Below are 23,892 nucleotides of genomic sequence, written 5' to 3'. Positions count from 1 at the left end.
CCAGTTCTGTGCTCTGAAACAATTTATGTAATACCTGATATTTTACCTGGAATTACCTGGTCAATCTCCAAAACAGAAGCAAACTAAAATGGACTACTGGCAAAACTTAAAATAAAGGCACAGAACTCCTCACATAGTTAAAAAAAAAAGTTGAAATGATCAAATTTTGACTGCTACAGGTGCCAAATTTGAGCTGTCCCCTCCAAAGGCTGCACTGGCAATAAATCAGAGTGCTTAATGCACAGATAAGTAGATGAGTACCTTCTGCTTTACCTTTTATTTTCACCAGGATATATAGCAAGGTTCAGCCTATACCCATGTGCCAGATGCATGTTTTCCAGCTGTTAGAAGCCTCAACATCTACCAAAACTAGCTACCCCGTTTTCCTGGAAGAGGTGGCAAGCCAGGTGAAAGTATCCTAAAACAGTATCTGATCAACATCTGGATCATGCCAAAAGAATGTGCAAAAAATATTTGTTTTTTGGCTTTAACAAAAAAAAACCAAACCACCACAACCAACCAACCACAAAACATCCAAAGGCAATATCTAACAGACTGACATTGAGAATGTTTAGTTACTTGTAAGCTACTTTCAGAAGACAGAAAGTACTTCCTAACTCAGCACTACTGCTTCTTCTAGGAAACTTTTCAGTACATTTGCCTTACTCTTTAAAAAAAAAAAGCCAAAAAAAAGCTTCCACCTACAATGACAGCTCCCAATTCTACTACGAAGATTTTTTTTTCTAAAAAGCACAAGAACCCTACAGAATTTAGATTCTCAAGATCAGCCTGCATTAACATTTTTAGTGGCGTAGCTGCTATTACAGCTATACAAAGTACAGAGATAATCTACATACACTGTGGTTAACACACTTATGTCAACAAGTGTTTGTATAGATGTCAGCAGAAATGTTCAAATCTACTTAGCCTCTATTATTTAGGAAGAAGAAATTATGCTAGCAGAAAAAAAAAATATGTTTTTCCCCTAATGCTTTATCTCCACTAGGATGTGCAGTCAACGAGGCATCTAGTGAATGTAGATGTCTTTCGTTATTTGGCTTGACTCCTAGAATCACTTCTGTAGCTTCCATGACAGCTGGGCGTGACTTCAGCCATATTCTACTAACATTAACAATATTAAAAAGATAGAAACTTCTGGCTAGTGCTATATTTACATAATCATTAGCCATTATAAACTAAAAGTGACACCATAAAAATTACTAGAGATATAAAAAAGGAACTTTGCTCACACTTACTTTAAAAGATGACCTCACATATAGCTACTCTTTCGAAACACAACTTGACTGCTATTTTCTGATGCCCCACCTCCAAGTGAAACTCACTGAGGGGAGCTGCCAAAATAATGCACTGAAAGAAATAGTTTTAGCTAGGACATTTCAGTAGACAATACCTTAAGTTAAATTATTTTACATCAATTATTTGTAATTATAAGATATTAACCTATGCATGACAAATCTCACTAATATGCAAAGCTGCACTTGACTGAACCCAGTTTTTAAAGATGAAGGTATCTTATGATTTCATACAAATAATATTTCAGCCAGTGTATTTTATGAGATCGGTCTACTTTGAAGTGCAAGGCACATTAACAAAGCCAGTAAACAGTTTAAGAAAAAAAAACCCCACACACCCAAAACCAAAAACCTCCCAACCAAATCCCAGACTCACTAATGGAGTATCTAACAGCTACATGACAAGCTCTAAGAGTGAAACTCCCAAGCTTAACTCTGACACAAATTCCTTCAGAAAGAACACTGATCCTTAGGAAAATGACATGCTGTAACTAACTTCTCAGACTTCAGATCTTCTCATCCTCACACTGAAAGTGGTGGCATATAATGAGAATTTAGTCTGAACCTCTTTCTAGGTTGTATAAATCTGAGTGGCATCTCCAGGTAAAGACAACTGGATCAGTATCCTGGTCTCTGCTGGGATAGAGTTAATTTTCTTCCTAGCAGCTGTTTGGTGCAGTGCTGTGTTTTTAGATGTACTGTAAGAATAATGTTGATAACACACTGATGTTTTCACTTGTTGCTAAGTAGCACTTACTCTAAATGAAAGACTTTTCAGTTTCCCATGCTTTGCCAGAGAGGAGGTGCACAAGAAGCTGGGATGGAACACATCCAGGACAGCTGACCTGAATCAGCCAAAGGGATATTCCATACCATAGAATGTCATGCTCAGTATATAAACTGAGGCAAATTGGCCAGGGATTGCCGATCACTGCTTGGGGACTGGCTGGGCATTGGTCAGCGGGTGATAAGCAATTTTATTGCGCATCACTTCTTTCTCGGGTTTTATTTCTCTTCCTCTCTTTGTAATCTCCCTTTTCATCATTATTATTATTATAATATTTTATTGCAGTTATTAAACCGCTCTTATCTCAACATGTGGGTTTTACCTTTTTTTCAATTCTCCTCCCCATCCCTTGAGTGGGCGGTCAGGGGGAACAAGCAGCTGTGTGGTACTTAGTTGCCAGATGGGGTCAAACCACAACAATCAGCAATTTCTACAAAAACACTGATAAAAATTGTCTTTTGGAAAATAGCCCCATTAGAGTATTCATGTGGTTAAGCGAGCTCAAGGGCTCACACCCCTTTTTCAGCTTATTTCTGAATACTTACTGAATACTTCTGAACCAGTAAGTATTAGACTGTGACAGGAAGGCTGCTTGAATGGATTCACTGTACCACCAGAAATGTAGAATCAGCCACAGAAAATGCAGTTTTACGATAGGGTGCAAAATCAGACAATACTTCCCTGATGTTCTAGACCATGAATGCAGCTTAAAATTGCTGGACTCAATGCTGTGTTGTCTGTTACACTTGCTCCAAGTCTGCTTTCTGGGCCAGATCTCTCAAAGGACTTAAACACGGTTTCTTTATTCTGATGATCCCTTATAGACTTGTGTGAAAGAGAGATACCAAGCTGCTTCTGTCAGCCAAGATGGAGAAAAGAAACTCAGATGCTTATACACCTTTGTGAATATGTGGCTTCTTTACCCAGAATGCAGAGATCTCAAACACCAGATTTTTTGTTACTTTGAAGTTACACCAGTACAGATTCCTGTATGAAACCGCAGCTGTTCACTAAAACTCAACAACATGATGGAAGCATATAAAACACTATTTCAACCAAACTAAAACCCCATCATCAGATTGAGGAGATCTGCGATTGTTAATTTCTTCATGAAGCACTGGGGAGCTCTCTCAAACACATCTACTAAAACTAGACAACAACAATCTATCTTCAGATCTACTGCCAGTCTTCCTTTTGCTACAATCCCCATCTCCCATTTGGGAGAAAGGAAACTGCAGCCAAACACGGATTATGGATGGCCTCAGCTAATTTGCTTTTTCTTTATATTGGATCAGTCCAGACCATTCCCAGAGAGATCAATAAATGTTTATGAGTGATTCCTTGGTTCCCAGAGAGATTAAGGGATGTTTGCAAGTTCCTTACATTCTTTACAAAACAAGCCCAGAAGAGAGCATACCATGGGGAAGAACACAGGTCGTTCAACAGTTATACACAGACACATACACCCAGCAAAATTTAGTATTTGTACTCAGTGTTCTTACTTGTAGAAAAGACAATCAGCAAACATTTCCCCATGGAAGAAGAGTGTAAAAACTATAAAACCCCAGGAATTAAAAGGAGGTACAAAGCTGTAAGCCTTTACAGTTTTCATTTGAGATATCCTGTAGCTGAAGATGAAAGAACCAGTGGGCAGAAGGAAATCCATTTTCTCACTATTAGAACACAATAAAAAGCTACGTGAAAACTTTCTTATTTCTGGTTCTCACTGTCTCCACTTAATTAAATAGCTGAACAATAAAGCGTAAGGCAGAGAAAAGTAACAGATTTAAAAAAAAAATCTAAATAAAGTATTTCAGATTTAAAGGTATTGCAGCATGTTGAAGGACTAGAAACCCAGTCTTCCATGGCATTCAGTACCACTGTTCCAATGACCAGGAAGCCGATGTGAACTATCTAATAAATAAGGTATTAACATCATAATGATTGCTACTTGATATTTGCTATCGTATCTTACCCATTAATTTTCTTTTCTGTCTCAATTCTTTGTCCATTACCACCATTATTTTAAACACAGATAAAACTTCATTAAAAAATGTCTCCTATATGCAAGCATTTCAGCAGCATATGTGGTCTTCATGTATAATATGTATCAGTATGAATTTTTTAAAAACAAACTATATTGAAAGCAACAAAGCTTAAAAGCCCTATCAAATTGACACCTATGCAGCAAAGTAGCAATTAAAAGTCCTGTTTAGTCTTTAAGTTAACTTACCTGTTGGTCAGCTGATGTACGTTGCTGAACTGCATCATGGCTCACAGAGCCTTTTTTCACTTGTATCCTGCCAGGTGGAGGGGGAATCACACCTGAATATGAAGCAGGGCTATCAGCATCTGAAGAATACAAGGCTGTGTGTCTTGACTCTTGCTCATTCTTTGACACAACAAATCTGGGAAGAGGGAGGTCCTTTACTGTGGAAAAAAAAATAATAGAGCCGGCTATTTACTATACAGAAGTATGTTTAAAAATAAAAATGCAGTTCTATGTTGTAATTAAAATTTCACATGTGCCTCAATTACTTAAACACTGAGAATGCTGCTATAGTCAAGCCAACATCTGCCAGCTGGAAAAAAACAAATACCCCTTCTGCATTATACTTCACAATTTCGCTACCCAGATTCTGGCTTTGGTATGCAAAGAGGACTTCACCTAGCTAAGTAACAGTTTAGCACTACAACTCTGCCTTAAATGCAGTAGCAGTCAGCTAACCTGGATTTAGCTAATTTTTTCTTAGTTTTGCCAACACTTAATTATGGAAGTGCGGTTTTCAGAATTTATCTACCATTTCTAGCACATATGTAAAATTAGAATGTCTTCATACAGAATGGTTCATCAGCAAAACAAATGCTAAATTGCTGCAATATATTCAATATCACATTTTAATGAGCTCATGTCATGTTTGTATTTACAGCAGGTAATATAATCTAGTCTTACTGCAAAACCTGCAACTATTGCTTAAACACATCTGTGTGCACCTTTCTGCAACAGAAGTTAAATTAGCTGTTTTACTGTGATACAACTGAGAACATTCCAATATCACCTTACTTTGTAACAAACACCTATAAAGCAAAGTTTCTTCAAAATGCTAGGAAGTCCTTAGCTTTATGTACTCTGGTTCAGAGTAGTCCGTCTTCAATTTTTCCCTGCAAGATTTCTACCATTTTTCTGAATCCCAACCACAACTTTCTTACTGGTCCACCGTGAATGAAAACAAACTGGATTTGCTACAGCTTACGTGTAAATTTGTTTTGCGTTGGAAAAATATTTCCAAGCACAGCTCAAATTTAATGTCTTTTGCTGACTGCTTACTTCTACTACTTTTGGTATCAAAAACGAGTCAGTGGTATTACCAACTGTATTAGAAATAAGATTAAACTGCATAGTTTATTACATAAAAATTAATGACTAAATTGATTTGTATTCGAAGAGTTTCATTTGAATCTGTAGTATTCAACAACTATGAATCCATAGACATCTTTATGTATCCAGTGTTAAAGAATAACACTTCAGCACTTCAGTCAGAACATAAATTCTTGATTTAAGCCTCTATCACTAAGCAGAATTCAATGTGCCAAACAGCTTTCGACACAGGGAAGGAGCATGCAACACAGCTTCTTTGCTAAATTTGCAGTTACCCATTATGTGGAAACACTGTTAAAGCAATTCCTGATGCCTTCCTCATTCCTAGATGCCAATTTTCATGTTAACATTGTAACTATGTTGTGCCAGGAAAGTTATTCACATAGCTGAACAGTGAACTACAGCCACCCAGAAAGTGAAAAAAATACTGGATACAAGTGAAAAATTGTATGCTTGCAAAACGAGCCAATACAGACACTAGAACATCTAACTGACAGAGGGGAAGTCTATGGAATCAGTTGTTCCAACACAAGCCTTTGGCATGAGATACCTAGCACTGGTTCAACAAAATAATATAGAAGGCTCAGAAGGAACACAAAATACTGCCTTCTTTAAAACAAGACGAGATAAATATAGGTTTGTTTTGCTGTACTAAGCTTCTACATGACCAACTGAAGTTCTGCCATTTTTACCTACCTTCTGTCCTTTCCCTAGGACAGCAGAAAAGCCTTATTTCAACACTACAACATTTATTACCATTCAGAAACCCCTCAATTATAAATTCAAGAGCTGTTCTGAATGGAATTAAAATCTCAGTATTGAATAAATTAGACAGCACTCTGTACTGTGTACGCCTACATCCTTGTTAACACTTTCTTCCACCAAAAAAACCTAAACATTACTTTGAAATAAACACTCCTCATCAATTTCTCAATTTTTAGCTTCCTGGAAGGAAAATTTTCTGGGCCAGCAAAGGAACAACAGATTTAGAGGCTTTACTACAATAACTAAAGCCAGTATTTTTACTATACTGCACACTGAGTAATCAAAAAAGGACTTAGTTAACGAAGAATCAGCTGGATGGCACCTGTGTTGGATGGACTTAGTACTCAAAATTGGACTGTAAACTCCACTCAGTAACTCACATAAAGCAAGGCTCCCATCTACTTGAGACACACAGTGAAACAGAGTAAAAAAAACAATAAGAGAAGGGGAGAGAAAATACCAAGGTAAGAGCGAATAACGTTAAGAAAATCATAGAATAAAACATGCAAAGAATGCAGAGCTCAATAGTAGATGTCCTAAAATATAACGTTCAACTAATTTTATATGTTTCACTTTGAAGAGAGAAAGAATATATGGTTTAGTTTGGGATGGCTCTAACAGTTCCTCTTCAAGACCTCTTGGAGATGGTCTGTGGGCAGAACCCAGCTGGCCAGGTTACTGAACCCCAGTTTTCAGGGGAAGGTAACTAAGCTCAGACTCTTTATGAGTCTTCAGCCTGCTGCATTTTAGCTGTTCAGTAGCTGATACAACACTTGAATCATCCTAGGAGCAGGAACTTCATTGACAGGACTGGAACCACTCCAACCCAGGCAACAGACAACCAAAGCTAAAAACAGTTAGGGTAAAAATAAATGTTCTGTCAATTGTACTTGCTGTATTTAGTAGACTTGGAACCAGTTACAGAAAATTATTCCTAGAAATCCAGAAACCATTACAAGTATTTCTAGTATTGTCATTACTCAGAGAAATGTATTCCATTATAAAAATTCCAATGGCTGCTGATTTTTACAGTAATGTCTTTTATATTTTGGAATTTATCCTGCACCTTCATGTCAACTTCCTCCTTCAAATTTCTTCCAATATTTTTTTTAAAAAAACAGAAAGGCTCCTTCCAGTTAAGGTATCTTATATTAAAATGAAGCCAAGCATATAAAAACCCTGGGAAAAGCTACATACACAGATTTTAGTCTTTGTGTTCTTCAAGATGCATTTGGCAAGAAATTCCACAATTGTTTTATCAAGTCCCAGTTCTATCAGATATTAAGAGCTGAAGGTCCCTTTTCCAGCTTTCTCATTCTAGGGTGTTCTGCTACAACCTGCTGAAGCTTTAGATCTGGGAACACTCATCAGGAAAATGGTTTATAAACACAGAGTGGCTTTTGAGCAGAAAGGAACTTGAATACTAGCAAGACATTGAATAAAGTCACTCATTTTTCCAAAAAGCTACAAAAAACATGAAAAGTATATATACTATTTGTATGAGCCCCAAATAAACATAACTGTAAAAGTCTACACAATGATTCTTTTCTTTTTGTATAGCTTTGTAAAATACTTCAGTCCGATCAGATTGTTTTTAAGTCCCCTTAACTATTGTTTAATCTATATCCTCTAGACACAAAAAACTTCCTTTCTTTTAATTACTGGCATACATAAGTATATCATAACATGTATTCTACAGACATAAAATCTACTAGAAAAGGCACCTCAATGCAAAGCTGTACTCCAAAGATATTGTTAAGTTGCGAGTTGTGTACTACGCTGCAAAGGGCTACAGTAGCTTATAACCCACTACATCTTAAGTCTCTTTTCATCTTACAGAGCAACACTGACGTGGATCCACTTATGTCACTCTGGCAGCTATAGTAGAGACTCGTATCAAAGCTCTTGCTGCTTTTCTGAGCCGTCTTCCCAGAATAAGTCTTTCTCCTGTTCTTATTTCACTACCCACACCACAGCTGACCTTTGAAAAATAAGACGACAGGTGTTTTGGCTGATAACAGACTTCAAAGATCTTTTACAGGTCAAGTTTTTCACTAGAAAAATCTTAAAGCCACTAATCTCTATATCTGCACTAGGAAGGGAGAGAACTGTCAAGCCAAGTGTGAAGGAATGTGACTTTAGAAAAGATGACCTTTCATATGTTACAATCAAGGCTTCATAAACAGTAACTACAAAAGCCTGCATTCTTTTCCTTCCAGTTCACATTAGTTCTATTAGTACTCTATTTAGAGGATGCAGCACACAGGTTCTCACAGTAGTAATCTACAGAACAAACTTGCACCTACACAATAGTCAGTAGTGGTTGCTCATTTACCTCATGAACACAATACTTATTCAATAAAAGGATTTAACCTCACATTTATCACATAGTAAAAATACACTCCCTCATAGTCTCTCCACATTTAAGTTACCAACATGTATAAAAAGACATACCAAACTAATTTACAAGGTTACTCTACAAGACTCTGTGAGCCAAGTGCAATAATTCTGCTTAGCAACCCAATTCCTACCCAATTTGTGATTTACCTGTATTTAAGCTTTCCACTCTTAGAGGGAGACCAGACTGGGCCACAGCAACAAGTTTCAAAGCAATATAAAATTGACTTCTTCCAAAATAGCCAAGTCTTGTTGCACCACAGAGTTCCATAATCTGAAACAAAACACAGTTACCTGAATTAAAAAAAAACACCTTAGAAACACAAACTGATCTACAGAGGTGCTTTCATACATTTAAGAGCAGCATGCCTTGCATTAAGTGCTTGTTACAATTCCTGTATACAACCTTCAGTAACAATTTCACATGCAATCCATGAGTCAGGGTATGCGATTCCTCACAAGCAGCAAAAGCACCAAGTCTAAAACAAGTTTTTCCCAATTATCCACCTTTTCTTTCACCTAGGCTTTAGAGGCTCTACAGTTGATGTGAGAGAGTAACTGGGGTCACGTTCCTTTAAAAAAAACAAACACCACAACACACAAAAACCCCAAACCCAAGAAAACATGTAATAAATATCCTATGTCACTATTAGCTATTCCGTCAGTAGCTACATTGTCCATATTCAGTAACTGCAACAGAAAGTGAACAGCATTCAACATTTTTAGTATTAAATTTGTCAGATGTAATCCAGAAACACAAAATGAAGACTTTCAACTAATTCACAGACAAAATTGAACAGTGTGTTACTGACAAAGTTGAGAACTGGTAAATTTCTCCCTGAAGAATTTCAATGACAAGGTTAGAATTTATAGAGTGAAAAAGCTAGACAATTGCAAATGATACCTTCCAGCCTTTTCCAATATAAGCTTGCTATAGCTCAACTTTTAACTTATAAAATAAACCCATAAAGCATTCATTTAGAACGCAAAGAATTATCCACACATATGCAACACATGGATTTCAGCATTGAAAGAGAATGCAGAACTTCAGGTTCTCTGAACAGTGCCACAGGTGACTTTTCATTTAAGAAATACAACAAAATAAAGTGGTGTTACCTTATTCCCTTTCTTCCCCTGGCGTTCTTTATAATGGAAAGGTATTTTTCTCTTTTGTTACGGATTTTGAGAAATTTTGGTCCCTCCAGAAAGCAGCCACATATTCAAACATACAGACTGCACACCCCTCCACATCTAAGACCTGCAAACTTGCTGCAGCTGTATTCCTGCTTGTGCCAGGTCACATAAGGTACTAAGCATGACATATCCCAAATCAGACTCTCCCAGCTAAATGATCCAGACTGTCTTTTTATCTACCTAGCAGTCTCATCTTGATTGCTACAATCCAAATGAGACACAAGGATGCTCTTGGATACCATAGTGAAAGCCTTATTGAAGTCAAGGCAGACAACACCACTGCTTTTCTCTCCTCAACCAGTTCTACTCTTTCTATGGCTGCTGACAACCTGGTTGACAAGTACCTTTGGTAAATTCGTGTTTGCTAATCCTAATTACCTTTTTCACCTTCATATGCCTAGACACAGCTTACAGGCAGAATCACTCCACCATTTCTCAGGGACCAAAGTGCAGCTGACTAGTCTGCAGTTCCCCAAATAAACCTTCCTGCCATTTCTGAAGACGGCTGCAACATCCTTCTCCCATCATCGAGGCCCCCACCCCTGATCTCCACAACTATTCCAAGAGAGAGCTGGCTTGCAATGACATTAGCTAACTCACTCAGCACCCTCAGAAACATGCCATCTAACCCCATGAACTAAATATTTCCCAAGAGATCCATCAATCTTCTTGTAGTACTACTAGTTTCTCTACTTCCATCCCATTTCCAGGCACAAAGGCCCATAGGACCCTGTCTGTGAAGATCAATCTAGAGAAGGCATTGAGAATCAGCCTCACCAACATCCACAGGAGTTGACTTCCTCCTCACCGTTCCCATCAAAGCTCAGTCGTAAGTTTTCTGGCAAATCTGGTCTCCTGACACATCAACACATTTTCCTAACTATGCAGACAGACTGTTACGGGTCTTAGAGAAAGCTGTCCTGAAAGATTTCCCAGCTTTCAGGGGACACAGTTCTCAAGGGCAGAGGATCCCTACTTGCAGGTAAATGCCAACTGAAAGAGTCAACTACACTTTCACATAGCAGTAATCGAACCACATGATCCACGAGAAGTTGTCTGTATGCTTCAGCACTGCTGAAAGAAGAAATAAGACTTCAGCAACTCTGTACAATCAAACGGATGGGTTTATTAACTACAGCTGAGCTAGACAGGTCTCAACATAAAGCTGCTTGGGTATCTGTGCACCAGGATTCTGGGCCCTCATGAAAGTAAGCTGTTGTAAAACCTGTCAAGAGGAAAATGTGGGAAGCTGACAAACCTATAGTCTCAAAGAAGTCCCAAGAAGATCAGCAGGTCTAGGGCTGTGCCTGCAACTCAAATCCTGGTGGACAGAAGCCAGCTGCATTAAATCACTTGGCTGCATCTGCATTATACTTCCCATATTGTCCTACATACTTTTTCATTATAATATTTATGCAGCATGATGTCTGGACATAAGTCAGGAGAAAACAGGGCATTTTCTAAAGGTCATTAACCTAAACAAAATAATTCAATACAGTTGAATACAATATATTAGTTTCATTGGGTTAGCTGGTCTACAAGAAGTGCCACAAGGAAAGAAGTGGCAGTGTAAATTAACAGGTGACAATTCATACACTCTGAGGCATCAACATCTAAAATAAATTGCCTATACCCAACCTAATGCCAAAAATAATTACACTAACTTGAAATAATTGGCAGAACTAAATCAGCGGAGATTCAAGAGACAGCTAGCAATCGGAATCAGTGTGACAGAAACAGTAATTTATTTTTTTTTTAAAAGCACTGTGTCCTGGAAGACTGATGAACATCCAGGTACCTCACTACACCCAACACAGAAAAAGCTTGTGGATCCAGTGGCCTAGCACTGACAGATGAACAACTGAGCAGGCTCCAGAAAAGCTTCTTATGAAAAGAACCAATGACACAGGCATTTGGAACCTATGGAATCATCAGGCAGTAATGGCTTGGGGCAATTTCAAAGCCAGTGCTGGACTGGAAATTATCTTGTTTGGAGCTAGTCAGTACTGCCAATCTAAAAAAACCCTCCAGTTAAAAACAAATTAATAATTAAGCTACCAGAGCAGTTAAGTATTAGAAAGGAAAGACAAGCATGGATTCAAAGTAAATAGATATAAATGTAGAAAATACACCAGATGTAGTATCAAGAAAAGAAAAATGCCAAGGATACAAGAAAAACCCCAATCCAACCAACAAAAAAAGAATATCCTTCTGCTGCTGAACAAGTAGCTGTCAAATCTACCCATAGATAGCTAAAGGAGTCCTCTATTTCAAACACAGAATGTAACCCCACCAGAAACATGACTGAAGGCTGGGTAGAATCACTGAACGCAAACATCTAGTGGAGAGTCCTCTGCTGACTGACAGCATGCTTGAACATACTCAAAACAGTCTACCTATAATCTCCTTGAAGGAGGATTTAAACACGCAACAGGTAATAAGATATACTGACAGAGGGGGGGAGGGGCAAGGAGGAATAATAATTAAAAAAATAGTCAAGGGATTGCTTCTCTGAGATTTATGTTTAGAGCTTTCATCTTCTTAAGGAAGACAAAAGATAAGCAATTTCATTAAACTCTTCAAGGAATGCAGAGCCATATTCAAGACAAAATTCTCTATGGCTGTTTTCATCTCCTTAGATACAAAGATCCTGAGGTCAAACTAGTGCAATTAACCTGATTAAGGCCAAAAGCTCTGTGAAGCTCCAGAATTGCTGGAAGCTGTTGATGCAAAAAACCCAAACCACTCAGTGCAGTAGTTGTAGATTATGAAATTGCACACCCAGTCATCATGTTGCAAAGAAGTAACAGCAGCATCACCAATATCAGGAGCTGGCACAGATCAGACATGCGCAGGAAGCAGCATGTTGACAAAGAGCTCTGTTTCAAGCACACACTCCTAGAACTCTTACAGGTTTCAAGTAAGAGGTCCTTGAACTTGGAAAGGTTTGTGAACCAAAACAACTAAGACTTGAGAACCTTTAAAAATTCCAAGTGAAGTGGAACAAATCACATCTCTATCAAATGTGGTCAAATGCACTTTTCAGAACTCAGAAAAGCTCTCTGGGAGAACCTTCCAGAATACCACAATGCCCCTGCCCCCAGATTTTTCTGTAAAGCAAATCAAGCCCATTACCTGTAAACATTATTCATGCAGAAGTACAACAGTATTTAAACAGGGATGACTTCAATGGTAAAACAATAAATGAAGCAACATACATGCCACCTACATAGTAAAGACAAAAAAATATTTCAACTGTTTGGAGAGAGTTACTAAAGTACCTACTGTTCCATACCAGAAGGTGTTTAAGAAGCAAGACTTTAAGGCAACTTTTGAAGGCTGGAAGTTACAGCACACACTGTGTAGGCTGGCAGGAGTGAACACACTTACTGGAGGACCTTCTGTATCACCTCATCTGAACTAGGACATTAATACAAATCTATCCACTACCAAAAAAAAAAATAAAAAAAATCAAAAAATCACATATTGGTAAGAAGCCAGAAAGAAGAACTGGGTTTCAGAATATACATTTTGGTCCCGATTTTATTAACACATTCTTAATTTTAGGTATTCTAGTAGTCCTACTGTCACATGGCAGGAGTTTTCATGTTTGTATTGTTGGTCTAAGACTTAATAACCACAAAGAAACCCTACGCAGAATCACAGAATAGCTGGGCTTGGAAAGGTCCTCTGGAGATCATCCACTCCATGCCCCTTGCTCAATGCAGGCTCAGCTACAGCAGGTTGCTTAGGAAAAACGCTATCATGTCAACAATATTATTTCTTGTATCCCATACACAGCAATTCATTGATGAGATTTCTAAGCTCTTTGCAAACTTCAGCATTAAACAGATCATAAAATCATGGAATCATAGAATGGTCTGAATTGGAAGGGACCTTGAAGATCATCTAGTTCCAATCCCCCTGCCCATGGGCAGGGACACCTTCCATTAGATCATGACAGGATGTTTTTCAAATTAAAAGTTTATTGGAATACAGCCTCAAATTGGGTACTAGAATATGCTGTCCTACGAAGCTGCTCTCCTAAGTCATGTAATCCACTCACCTCAGCTACAACAAAAATTAACCATATCTCTACAGTGTAAAGTAATCTGGGGATGTATACGGGAAGCTAAAAAAAAAAAAAAAAAAAAAAAAAAAAGAGTATTTCCTAATCATTGCTACTGTAGCAGAAAAAACCTGACCCTCGCATACCAAATACCTATGAAAAACTCCTTTATGCTTTTTTCTAGATTGAATACATTTCTTTCCTCACAATTATAATCTTGTTATTCTGCAACCAATGTTGAATAGATCAACTCCTGTCAGTTCATTTATCTCAATCTGTCTCACTAATTACAGAAAGCTGTGTCAGTCTGTGGTCTAACTACAGTCTCTCACCTATCAACTGGACAAAGCACTACTGATTAGTTATTCATCAAGAATTTTTAACGTCTCTTCAGAAAAATCTTACTTGACAGGTAGCTTCTCAGATGCAACAGTTGTTGACATCACTGCATAGCAGGAACAAGACAGAGAACAAGACAAAGATCCTTCTTTTGATGAGTTATTTTTACCCAAGTCAAGCCTCTGACCCAGTTCTCTGCAAGGCTCCCACAAATCATGACACATGGCGACACCCACAAGAAAAGAAAAACTGGAGACAGGACAAAAAAGAGCTACTGAAATAAACAGCCTAAGTATTGCTCTGCATTCTACATTTCAGCACTAGTAGCAGTATATGACAAACATTTACACAGTCTTACACCTATCCGAAGATCATTTGCAAAATGCATTTATGACGAATTCAAGAACTACTACATTTAATGCAAAGAGTGTGAAGTAGGAAATGTTCATGTGCTGAACAGCAAGTATAAATGCATGTATTGGAGGTAATGTTGTCTTATTAGGTATTTAAGAAGCACAGCAGTAAGTATAGTTAATACTAAGAATTCCCAAGCACGAGGTGTATTTGGGACAGCATTGTATTTCATTGCATAAGGAATAGTAAGGTCTTCTTTTAAATCCTACTGACTGTTCCATGAAGATGGAACTCAGTCAACATCACAAACCTGGCTTCAGAACACAGGCCTTTAAAGAAATAAAACCAATAGTATTGGAGGGCTTCCAAGACGACACATGCTCTCTCACAATGAACTATTTAGAGTCTCCTACCGTCTGAGCCTCTCCTAATACTTCTCCACCCTTGATTTTCACACTGCACATATCCACAGTGGAAACAGACTCCGAAAATACCAACAGGAAGAAAAAGTTACTCATCAGTTTGGACAATTAATTCTCTACAGATACTTTGAACTAAACCTTCCCATTTCACAGGTCATTTCAGCTTCAAATATACATGTATTTCAATCAGATGAAATTTCAGAAATAATCATGTCAGAAATAAAGAATTAGCTGTTCAAAAAATGACCCAATATTTTAAGCCTTAGAGAAATTATTCTGCCCCTGTACTCTGGGATCTCTTTTACAAGGTGCCCACTGCCTGAGCAAGGGCTGGCAGATTTGGAGTCATACTTTCACTCTGTTAATACAAAAGCAACAAAAAGCGCTGAAAATTTAAAACTCTTGACTTATGACAGATACACACAATACATACATATCTTAAGAAGTGAATACATTGAACACCATGAAACACACAACCCCCCCCCCCCACACAAATGTAGAAATTTTGCCTCCTTTAGTTTCTGAACCAATTATATTTTAGGTCATTCCTGACCTCAATCCATCCCAAAAGTGGTCTGCAGCATCTCCTGTTGTTCCTGGTAGCACACATGTTCGCTGTGGATCAGCTGCGTTTAACAAAGACACTTCCCAACATAGTAGCTCTGATTCTTCCATTTGGAATCAGTTTGTGGTCTTGCTAACAGCTCTTGCAAAAGCTGTTATAAGCCATACACATGAATCTTACCCACAGAGCTCCACAGCTCTCTAGAGGTCAGCGGTTCCCTTCTTGATTTGGTAGTACACGCTAACTGCCATCAGTCAATCCACAAAGATGAGGCAGATGCACCCTACATGCAACTACAAAAAATTTCAAGATACTGATTTAAGAGGGGTTATTTCTCTGAAGATCTAGAGCCATAGACTGTCCTACTTGACTGTAACAAACAAACTATTGCCAAATACCTTCAAAACAAGGACAGAATAAAGAAGCCTACTCCTTTCTGACATGTTCAATAGCACCAACAAAGGAAAATCCAGACAGCCTGATGAACACTCACTTAGAAAGCAACTACCATCCACGCAAGTAAAAAGTCATAGCTGAAGACCTTGAGGCACAGTTGCTCTTTGCTTGCATTAAGATTCTCTCTACTGTTGTTCTTCTGGCAGAGTAGGTGCTCATGAGAAAGGCACCTTATAAACAGTAATGGTAATAAAGCAGCAAGAAGAACTGGAAATAAAATAAGACAGTCTGTAAACCTACAAGAACCATTTCTAATTCTTGATGCATAAAGAGGTGGTCTTGGAAGTATTCCACATATCCATCGTTTCTTCCTATGCAATTTTACGTTACTGATTAACCTAAACAGCTCTTCCCTCCTCTGCTTTCAGCTGCACAGTTCCCCATTCCTGAGCACTAACTGTTGCTCATCTATCTGATCACACACTGTCATTACTCCACACAGCCAGACAGCAAGAAGTTCCTGTGTTAGTCACCTGCTCTTTCATTAAGCTGAATCTATTTACTGTAAAACCAACAAACACCTCAGCAGCTACAAGGCACATGGGAACATGTGGCTGGTGCCAATAGCTTGTTCATTTGACTAAATGTCTTGTAAGGCTGCAGCCTCAAAAAGTTGTGTTCTTCAGCTTTAAGAGGGGCAAAACAGGTAGAAATGAGGCAACTGAACAGAATGTCACATCAAGAGCACTTGCAGCTCCAACTTCTTTGCCTTGCTCAAAGAAAACCTCCTTAGAAGGGAAAGATATATTCATGATATCAGGCTGCTAAGAATTGCTCTCAAACAACTGCCTCAAAAAAAAAAAAAAAAAAAAAAAAAAAAAAAAAAAAAAAAAAAAAAAAAAAAAAAAAAAAAAAAAAAAAAGGGTGTCTCCTCTTTCCTCGGGGTTCCATGAAACTCAAGCAACAGGAGATGAAGAAACACTTCAGCAGGAACTCTCAGTGCCTGAGCCAGCCTGTGGTGATCTGGGACTCCAGGATGACACTGTAACACTCAAGTGATTGTATCTTCTGTGAAAAACAGTAGCAGCTGTAGCATCCATCTAAGCCCTAAGAAAGCATCTAGCTTCAGCAGGCATTGGAGAGATACTTTACAGCAATAATACATTTAGTATTTCAAATTATTACTCCAATAACAAATAATTATTTGGAGGTCACATGGATGTTCTAACTGTGGATGCTCCCGCCATACAGCATTAAGTTGAATATTTTCCTGCACAAATTCTACTTAAGTGCTAACTGTTGATGAGAGCAGCATTCAGACAAACATTTTCACTTCTTTCACACTCCTCTTATAATTTAATTATTCTAGTGATTGATATTCCTTGTTAAAAATTATTTTATTCTTTTATTTTAATATTTTCTCCACATATCACCTTTCATCAATATGCCAGAACAAACGTAAGACATAAAAGTCTTAAAGAATGAACACAACCTTCAGGCTTTTTGCTAATGTAAAATGAAGATTAAGACATTCTCTGATCCCACAGTTAATGGTCATGCTGTGGCCTGGCCAAATAGGACTGCTCAGATCTGGTCTTGTTATTCCTAAGCACTTCCACAAAAGTTGACCTGATGCTGCTGTGCCCATTACCTTATGCTGCTTTCTGGTCTCAACCTTTTTCCTCTGAGCATCAATCTGACCAGTGTTAATTAGTTACTTTAGACTGCTCTCCTCCTCCCAATAAGGCCTACAAGTCTTAACAATGCATCTATCAAAGTTCAAACAAACCTTAGTTAAAAAGTTCTAAAACCTCCACTTTTACAGAGGTACACTGGAACTCAGAATACAGCTGCTAACCCTAGGGTCTTAAATCATTTAAGACATTTTAATTCAGAAAAAACAAGTCATACAGACCATTGCAGTAAGAACAGATTTTACTGGAAGATTCACGACTACTCATCTAAAGCAGGAATAAGTTCACACCTAATGCTAAATTTTACACAGCTCAGTCCTAGTCACCCTTTTCTGGGATCCTTGAAGTTCAAAGATGCATTTTAAACCGAGTCTAGTTGAAACTACTCATTGAGTAGACTTGAGTCTACTCATTGCTCTGTTAACATACCTCAGGAGCATTTTAGATGTCAGAAGACAGTAATTCCAGAAATTCAGGTCAGACTGTCTTTTCCAAGTCCTTTAAGCTATCAAAACAGTTCCTATACAAAGACAGTCATGCCTAAGTTACAATGTATTTTTTATATACCAAGCCCAGGGGATAATTTAACTCTTTAGACACCAACCCCAGCTGGAAAAACAAGCAAGTTACAAAACATGATCTTCAACTCAGGACAATAGTTTAGAAAGAATGACACTGCTGGCTTAATAATATTCTTACAGTCTAAAGTACTATAAAGGGAAAAGAACAAGTGGGAAACACATTCTTACACTAATCATTACTCAAACTCCAGTGAGAAAAATCTGATAGTCAACACATTGCTCCTACACCTACTTCTGACTGCAAACTCATTTAAACAAAGAGCAAAACTCCAATTTGAAGTCTAGCAAGTCTACAAGAAGGACTAAACGGCAATTATTTATGACCTAATAGGTGTGAAACTTGTCTGTAAGGACTAATATTTTGAAAGCTAGCAAATATAATTTAAGAGTCATAGAGGCTTCCAGCAAAGTCCTATAATTTCTCAGTATCTGCAGTAATATTTATTGAAGATTAGACTACGGTGAAGGTATGTTTGCCATTTTTCACAGACAGTGGGTGAAGTGCTCAAAGCTTCTAATACAAAAGAAACACCTTTACAGGAAAAAGATTAAATTTACAATTCATAATTTTGTACAGTTAACTTGATTCCAAAACAGCTGTTATTTGCCAAAGTTCCTAGTATTTCTGAATAGATTTTAGAATTCTATACAGTCATGTCAGAATGGATATTAATCATCCCTGCTGTCATCTGACAGCACATTTAAAAAGAAAAAATACACAAACTGTTTTCAAACAAAGCTGAGCTTCGATTCTTGAAATTTGCAGAGTGCTGTGCTGGCACATGGAATTACAAAGGATTTATTTACTATGTAAGTGACTAGAGATGTGGCTACACTATGAATGCCAGTCAATTTCAAAGGCTTAAAAACAATTACACTGAGAAATCAGCTGAAAAAAAGTAAGTTTAATAGACTTAATCTACACTCCTAAAGTTTTGCCATTAACTTCCTGCCTCTCATTTCAAAAGCAATGATTGTCCTCTGACTAAATGCTGCTGAGATATGAAACTATCTCAAACTAACTAACTGCAAAGGGAGAACAATCTGCACCCCACTATAGTCTCTGTGTAGGTAACATCATTAAAGTAAACATTTTTACCAGAATTCTACAGAAAACTCGAAGTACAGGATACAAAGCAGACTAAGAGCCGTTCCTGGCACTAATAGAAAGTAGGCTGCTTATGTATCTCATCATTACAGAGAAACAAAACATACTGCTCAGCTGCGAGAAAAGAAAAATACTCTATTACAGTAACATTTCATGGGAAAAAAATACGTAATTCACAAATTGGGTATTCTTAACTGCGGACCCAGGCACTTTTTGTACTTATAATGGATTTCTAATAACTCTTTATCTCCTACACAACTGAGACAGCATAATGTATGTACAAACATCCTTTAAATGTATAAATACTATATATAAACTACATAAGATTATAATCATAAATGGCTACAGATTCAAGTTTATGGCACTCAGGCTAACAGAATATTACAAATGAGTATGAAAAATACTACAGTAATACAGTTTTACACTGGAAGAATGCCTTAATAATGATCTGTCATAAATACTGCTTCAGAAGAATTTTATTTTGTAATGTCACATAGAAAAGCTGTAAGCTTTAAAACCAAAAATATAAATCCAAAATGTATAGGTTGGATTCAATTAAGTGACTTCTTTTTAAAATTTGGGCTCATTTGCAGATTAGGTAAAGGACAGTATTAGCAGAGGAAGTCTTTTTACACAGCATACATTATTTTTAAAGATCTGAAGGTGCTATATATTTTTAAATATACTCCAAATCACTGATAGGAAGGCATGGGACTTGCCACACTAAAAAATTCTAACATCTTACCCCACCAGTTCTGAAAAGATCATAAATTCGGCAAATTAACCAGAATGAGGTTGAGTCTTTTGCATATCACCACCACACAGGTAAACCTAAACATGCCCTGGCTCAGCTTCCATTTGCAGTTGACATTTAGTAAACTCTACTGATTTGACAAACAGGTAGCCTTTGCGTAGGAAAATCCACTGAAATGCTAATTGCAACAATAAAATCACTGTGAACAAGTTTTTATTTTCTTAGATCCCTTTTTCTCTACATCCATTCTCCAACAGAGGCCAACATTTTAAGTCAAGAACCTGCAATTTTGTTCTGCTATGTTCTGCCCAAGGATAATAATTCCGATAATAATTGCACTGCACGCCAGCAGATGAGCTCTGGCATGTGAGAAAGTTATGATTCCATGTACTCTGTTCCCCACGTTTGCCAAAAGCTATCACCCCAAGAACAAAAGAAGGCAGCATGTGCCTGCACCTTTTTTTGCACAGTGCAGACACCGTAGCTGATGAATGAGGCTTTATGCTGAGAGTCTGGACTTTACAGGGAAACAGCTGCATCACAGGTATGCACTTTCTTACAGCTTTTGATGTGAAGGCAGCAAGCTCTTGACAGAAAGTTGAGGGAGACAACCGACAATGATTTTTTTCCATCAACGACAAGAACAATCAGAACTTGTCTGTAAAGATTCCTTAAAAATGAAAAAAAAAAAAAAGCCAAAAATAGGCTTTAGACTAGGTTTTTAATGGGCTAATGCAAACATACTGTAATTGAAGAAACTGGGCATAATTTTATGATTCATTTGTCATTTCAAAGGCATTCTAACACTAAATTAGAAGTCAGGTGATGTTGCTGTACAACGCCAACACTGAAGATGACCATTCATTTTAGAAAAAGTACATGCAAATACTCACATATTTGTTGCTTTATAGTAATGTTGTCTTTTAAAGCAAGATGGCTTTACTCAATTTCAGATAAGTATCATATGCACAACTGTTTCGTTTCTTTTCTTGTGAAGTTTCTATGATTCATAATCAAAGAAAAGAGTGCAGGTTCATAAATGTACTATGATTAAATCACCTAAGAAGAATTCTACAAATTGAACAAATGGGACAGTTTTTCTATTAATTCCAGGCACAAATAATGAACTTCACAACACATTTTTTGGCAGACTGTAGCTTTTACAAGCAACTTCACCACCAGTATAGAGACACCAAGACCTGATTTTAATAGCATACCTACATCAGCATTTTAGGTCAGATGTGGAATATGCTTTTGAAGCCAATTTCCCGAGCATCCTCACTGCTCTGGTTCACACTGTGCAGCCACTCCAGAATAGGCAACTGTATTTCTTTTGTATTAAGCTAACCTAGAAGATACGCTCCAGGAGTGCACCTAATGAATCCCAGCTAACATTCAGGCTACAGAACCAGGCCAGAACTTTATCAAAGATAAGCTTCTGAAATACATATAGAGGCTGGATGGCAGCTCCTCAGCATCACTTGTGGCGTGTCATACTAGTTGCTAATACAAACACCAATGCACATTCAACTGGGCCATGAGCTCAGGCAGCAGAGTCAAGTGAAAAATAGCTTGACAAAACCCCCTAAGTTTTGGCTGAACAAGCTCCCTGAACCAGCTCTCACTGTCTGTTCAAATGAATGTCAATGCCAGCATAAGGCAGCTCCAGCTTCTAGTGGTTTAAGCTACCATGAAATCCATGCCAAGTCACAACTGAAATAGCCAAATGCTCTAGAAAAAGGAAAGTTCTGCTCTTCCCCTCCATCAGCAAACAGTTTTCCCGCCTCTTTCCTTGTGCCACCCGTGACATTCATTCAACCCCACCATTTGCTGATACATAGTTGAAATCAACAAAAAACTGATTAATTTTCTGCATGCATAGCCCCTAATGCCAGCATACAACAGCACCAGACAGGCACTAGCATCTCTGCAAGGAGAAGCAGCAGCAGGAGCACATGGCTAGCAGAAAAACGAGCCACCTCATCAGTGGCAACTCACCATTACATTGGTTCAGCTGCAGGGTGAAACCGCAGCCTGAGAGCAAGTTAAAGACTCATGTAACCCTTGTGAAGTAGCTGGAGTTCTTATCCCAACACACCTGCTTTTATTCACTGTTTTATGCAAATCTTCTACCTTAATGCTAATTTCAAGGATGTGCACAAAAAGGCAGAAATATGGGTTAATAAAGGCTGGTGTTCTCACATGTGCAGTTCAGGCTGTAACACCTTCGGTGTTGTGTATTTGTTCTGGTAACAAGGCTGTCCTTTTGTAGATGTGTACTCAGTGGACGTAGAGCTTTTTTTCCCCCCAGTGTTTTACTGCTTTCTGAGCATATGATTTGTATACAGCAACCATAACTGTTTCAATCTTTTATATGTTCATCTATTCCCATTTAACAGGCAGCTGACAGTGTCCTTTAGAGGCAGAAATGAGAATTATTAGGAAAAACTAACTGCATATATTAACTTCTCCTGCTGCAAGATATATCTCACAAACATAACTCTTTGCAGGGAAGTTTGCATGTACATCCAGCCTTTAAACAACATTGTGGAAAACAAAACAAGTTATGGGTCCAAAAATGCAACTGCACACATTTTCATTTCCAACAGAATCAATTCTGAATTATTCAAAGGTATCTACAAGACCTGTACTACTGGAGAGTAAAAACTTCAAGGTAGCTCCTCAGGACTACTTGGTCCCTGTGGGTTTGAAGAGCGGTAATTTTGTACTATGTTTTGCACACCTATGAAGGTAATCAGCATTCATGTGACAAGCACTACACTCGCATTCCAGGATTATATAAGAATTAGGTAACTGAATCAAGTTCTTTTCCCAGCAAGCATCAGGTATTTCAAATGAACAGGTAAGAACACAGTACAGTCAAAAGAAAATTCCATCTCCTTCACAGGGTTTCCTTATTTCTTAAGCTACAATATCTTGATGTTTCAGTCACATAGTCACAGCTTCCCAAGCCTGAAATCCAACCTCCCTTTGAAGAACCCCCATACAATATATTCATGCCCGTGGCCTGTACCTGAGGTATAGCCATATTTAAAGAACATAAAAATAACTAGACAACTAGATTCTTTCCCTCACAAGTACAAGGTATTTAACAGGTGACCAGCAATTGCACAAGATATTCATAATGGGTCAAACTGCTAAGGGCATTTTGACTTTATTATTTACAGTCTCATTCCTCAGGCAATCTAATATCTTGCTTGCCATTTTAACTGCAAGGTTTGCCTTGAGATCACTACAATGATAAGCCAGGTCTGTTTCTTGAGTTAATTTATTTAGAACCCATGGAATGACGCCAGAGTAGTTTCTCTTCTTCAGATGCAATCTACTTTGCAAGAAAATATCTGACCTCCTCCACAACAGATAAAGATATAATCCATGGCCACTTGTATTCAAAATTCCAAGTGCTTCCAAGTCTTTCCAAAGTTCTTGCACTAAATCCTTGCATAAACCAAAATCTCTAGCACTAGCCTACTTTATCTATACACTGATCAAGACCAGTCTTACGGAAAATAGATTCTAAATACAACAAATATGTACACATTCACTTTCCTGGGGTGATTTTCCTGAAATTTTGGCCACACACAGAAAGAAGCAGTGGGTGGCCCTTGAGATCCTTCACTCATTAACACCGAGCACGAGACTCTCTTACCATTAAGGCAGCCTAGCAAGTCATCAAATAAGAGACTACTAGTTTTACCAGTAAAAAGCATTTCTTATGCAGCCCTCTTCCACTTTTTTTTTTTCCATCTTGAAC

At 37.9% G+C, this 23,892-nt stretch overlaps 1 protein-coding gene across 15 annotated transcripts in view; it reads right to left on the bottom strand.

Moving 5' to 3' along the window:
• The window catches only part of REPS1 (RALBP1 associated Eps domain containing 1), an 82,749-nt gene that overhangs the window by 44,372 nt on the left and 14,485 nt on the right, over positions 1–23,892 (bottom strand). For 14 of the 15 annotated variants that reach the window (XM_080390135.1, XM_080390134.1, XM_080390145.1 and 11 more), the window contains exons 2-3: positions 8,792–8,915; positions 4,334–4,530 (exon numbers count right to left, since the gene is read on the bottom strand). In XM_080390135.1, coding sequence (XP_080246261.1) covers positions 4,334–4,530; positions 8,792–8,915 — 321 coding nt within the window. Of the gene's footprint in view, positions 1–4,333; positions 4,531–8,791; positions 8,916–23,892 lie in introns of those variants that run through there. The other variant, XM_080390136.1, reaches the window with a different exon arrangement.

Source organism: Falco punctatus, assembly GCF_963210335.1.
Source record: "Falco punctatus genome assembly, chromosome: 5".
NCBI classification, from domain to species: domain Eukaryota; kingdom Metazoa; phylum Chordata; class Aves; order Falconiformes; family Falconidae; genus Falco; species Falco punctatus.
This window is presented reverse-complemented; position numbering and strand designations above follow the sequence as displayed.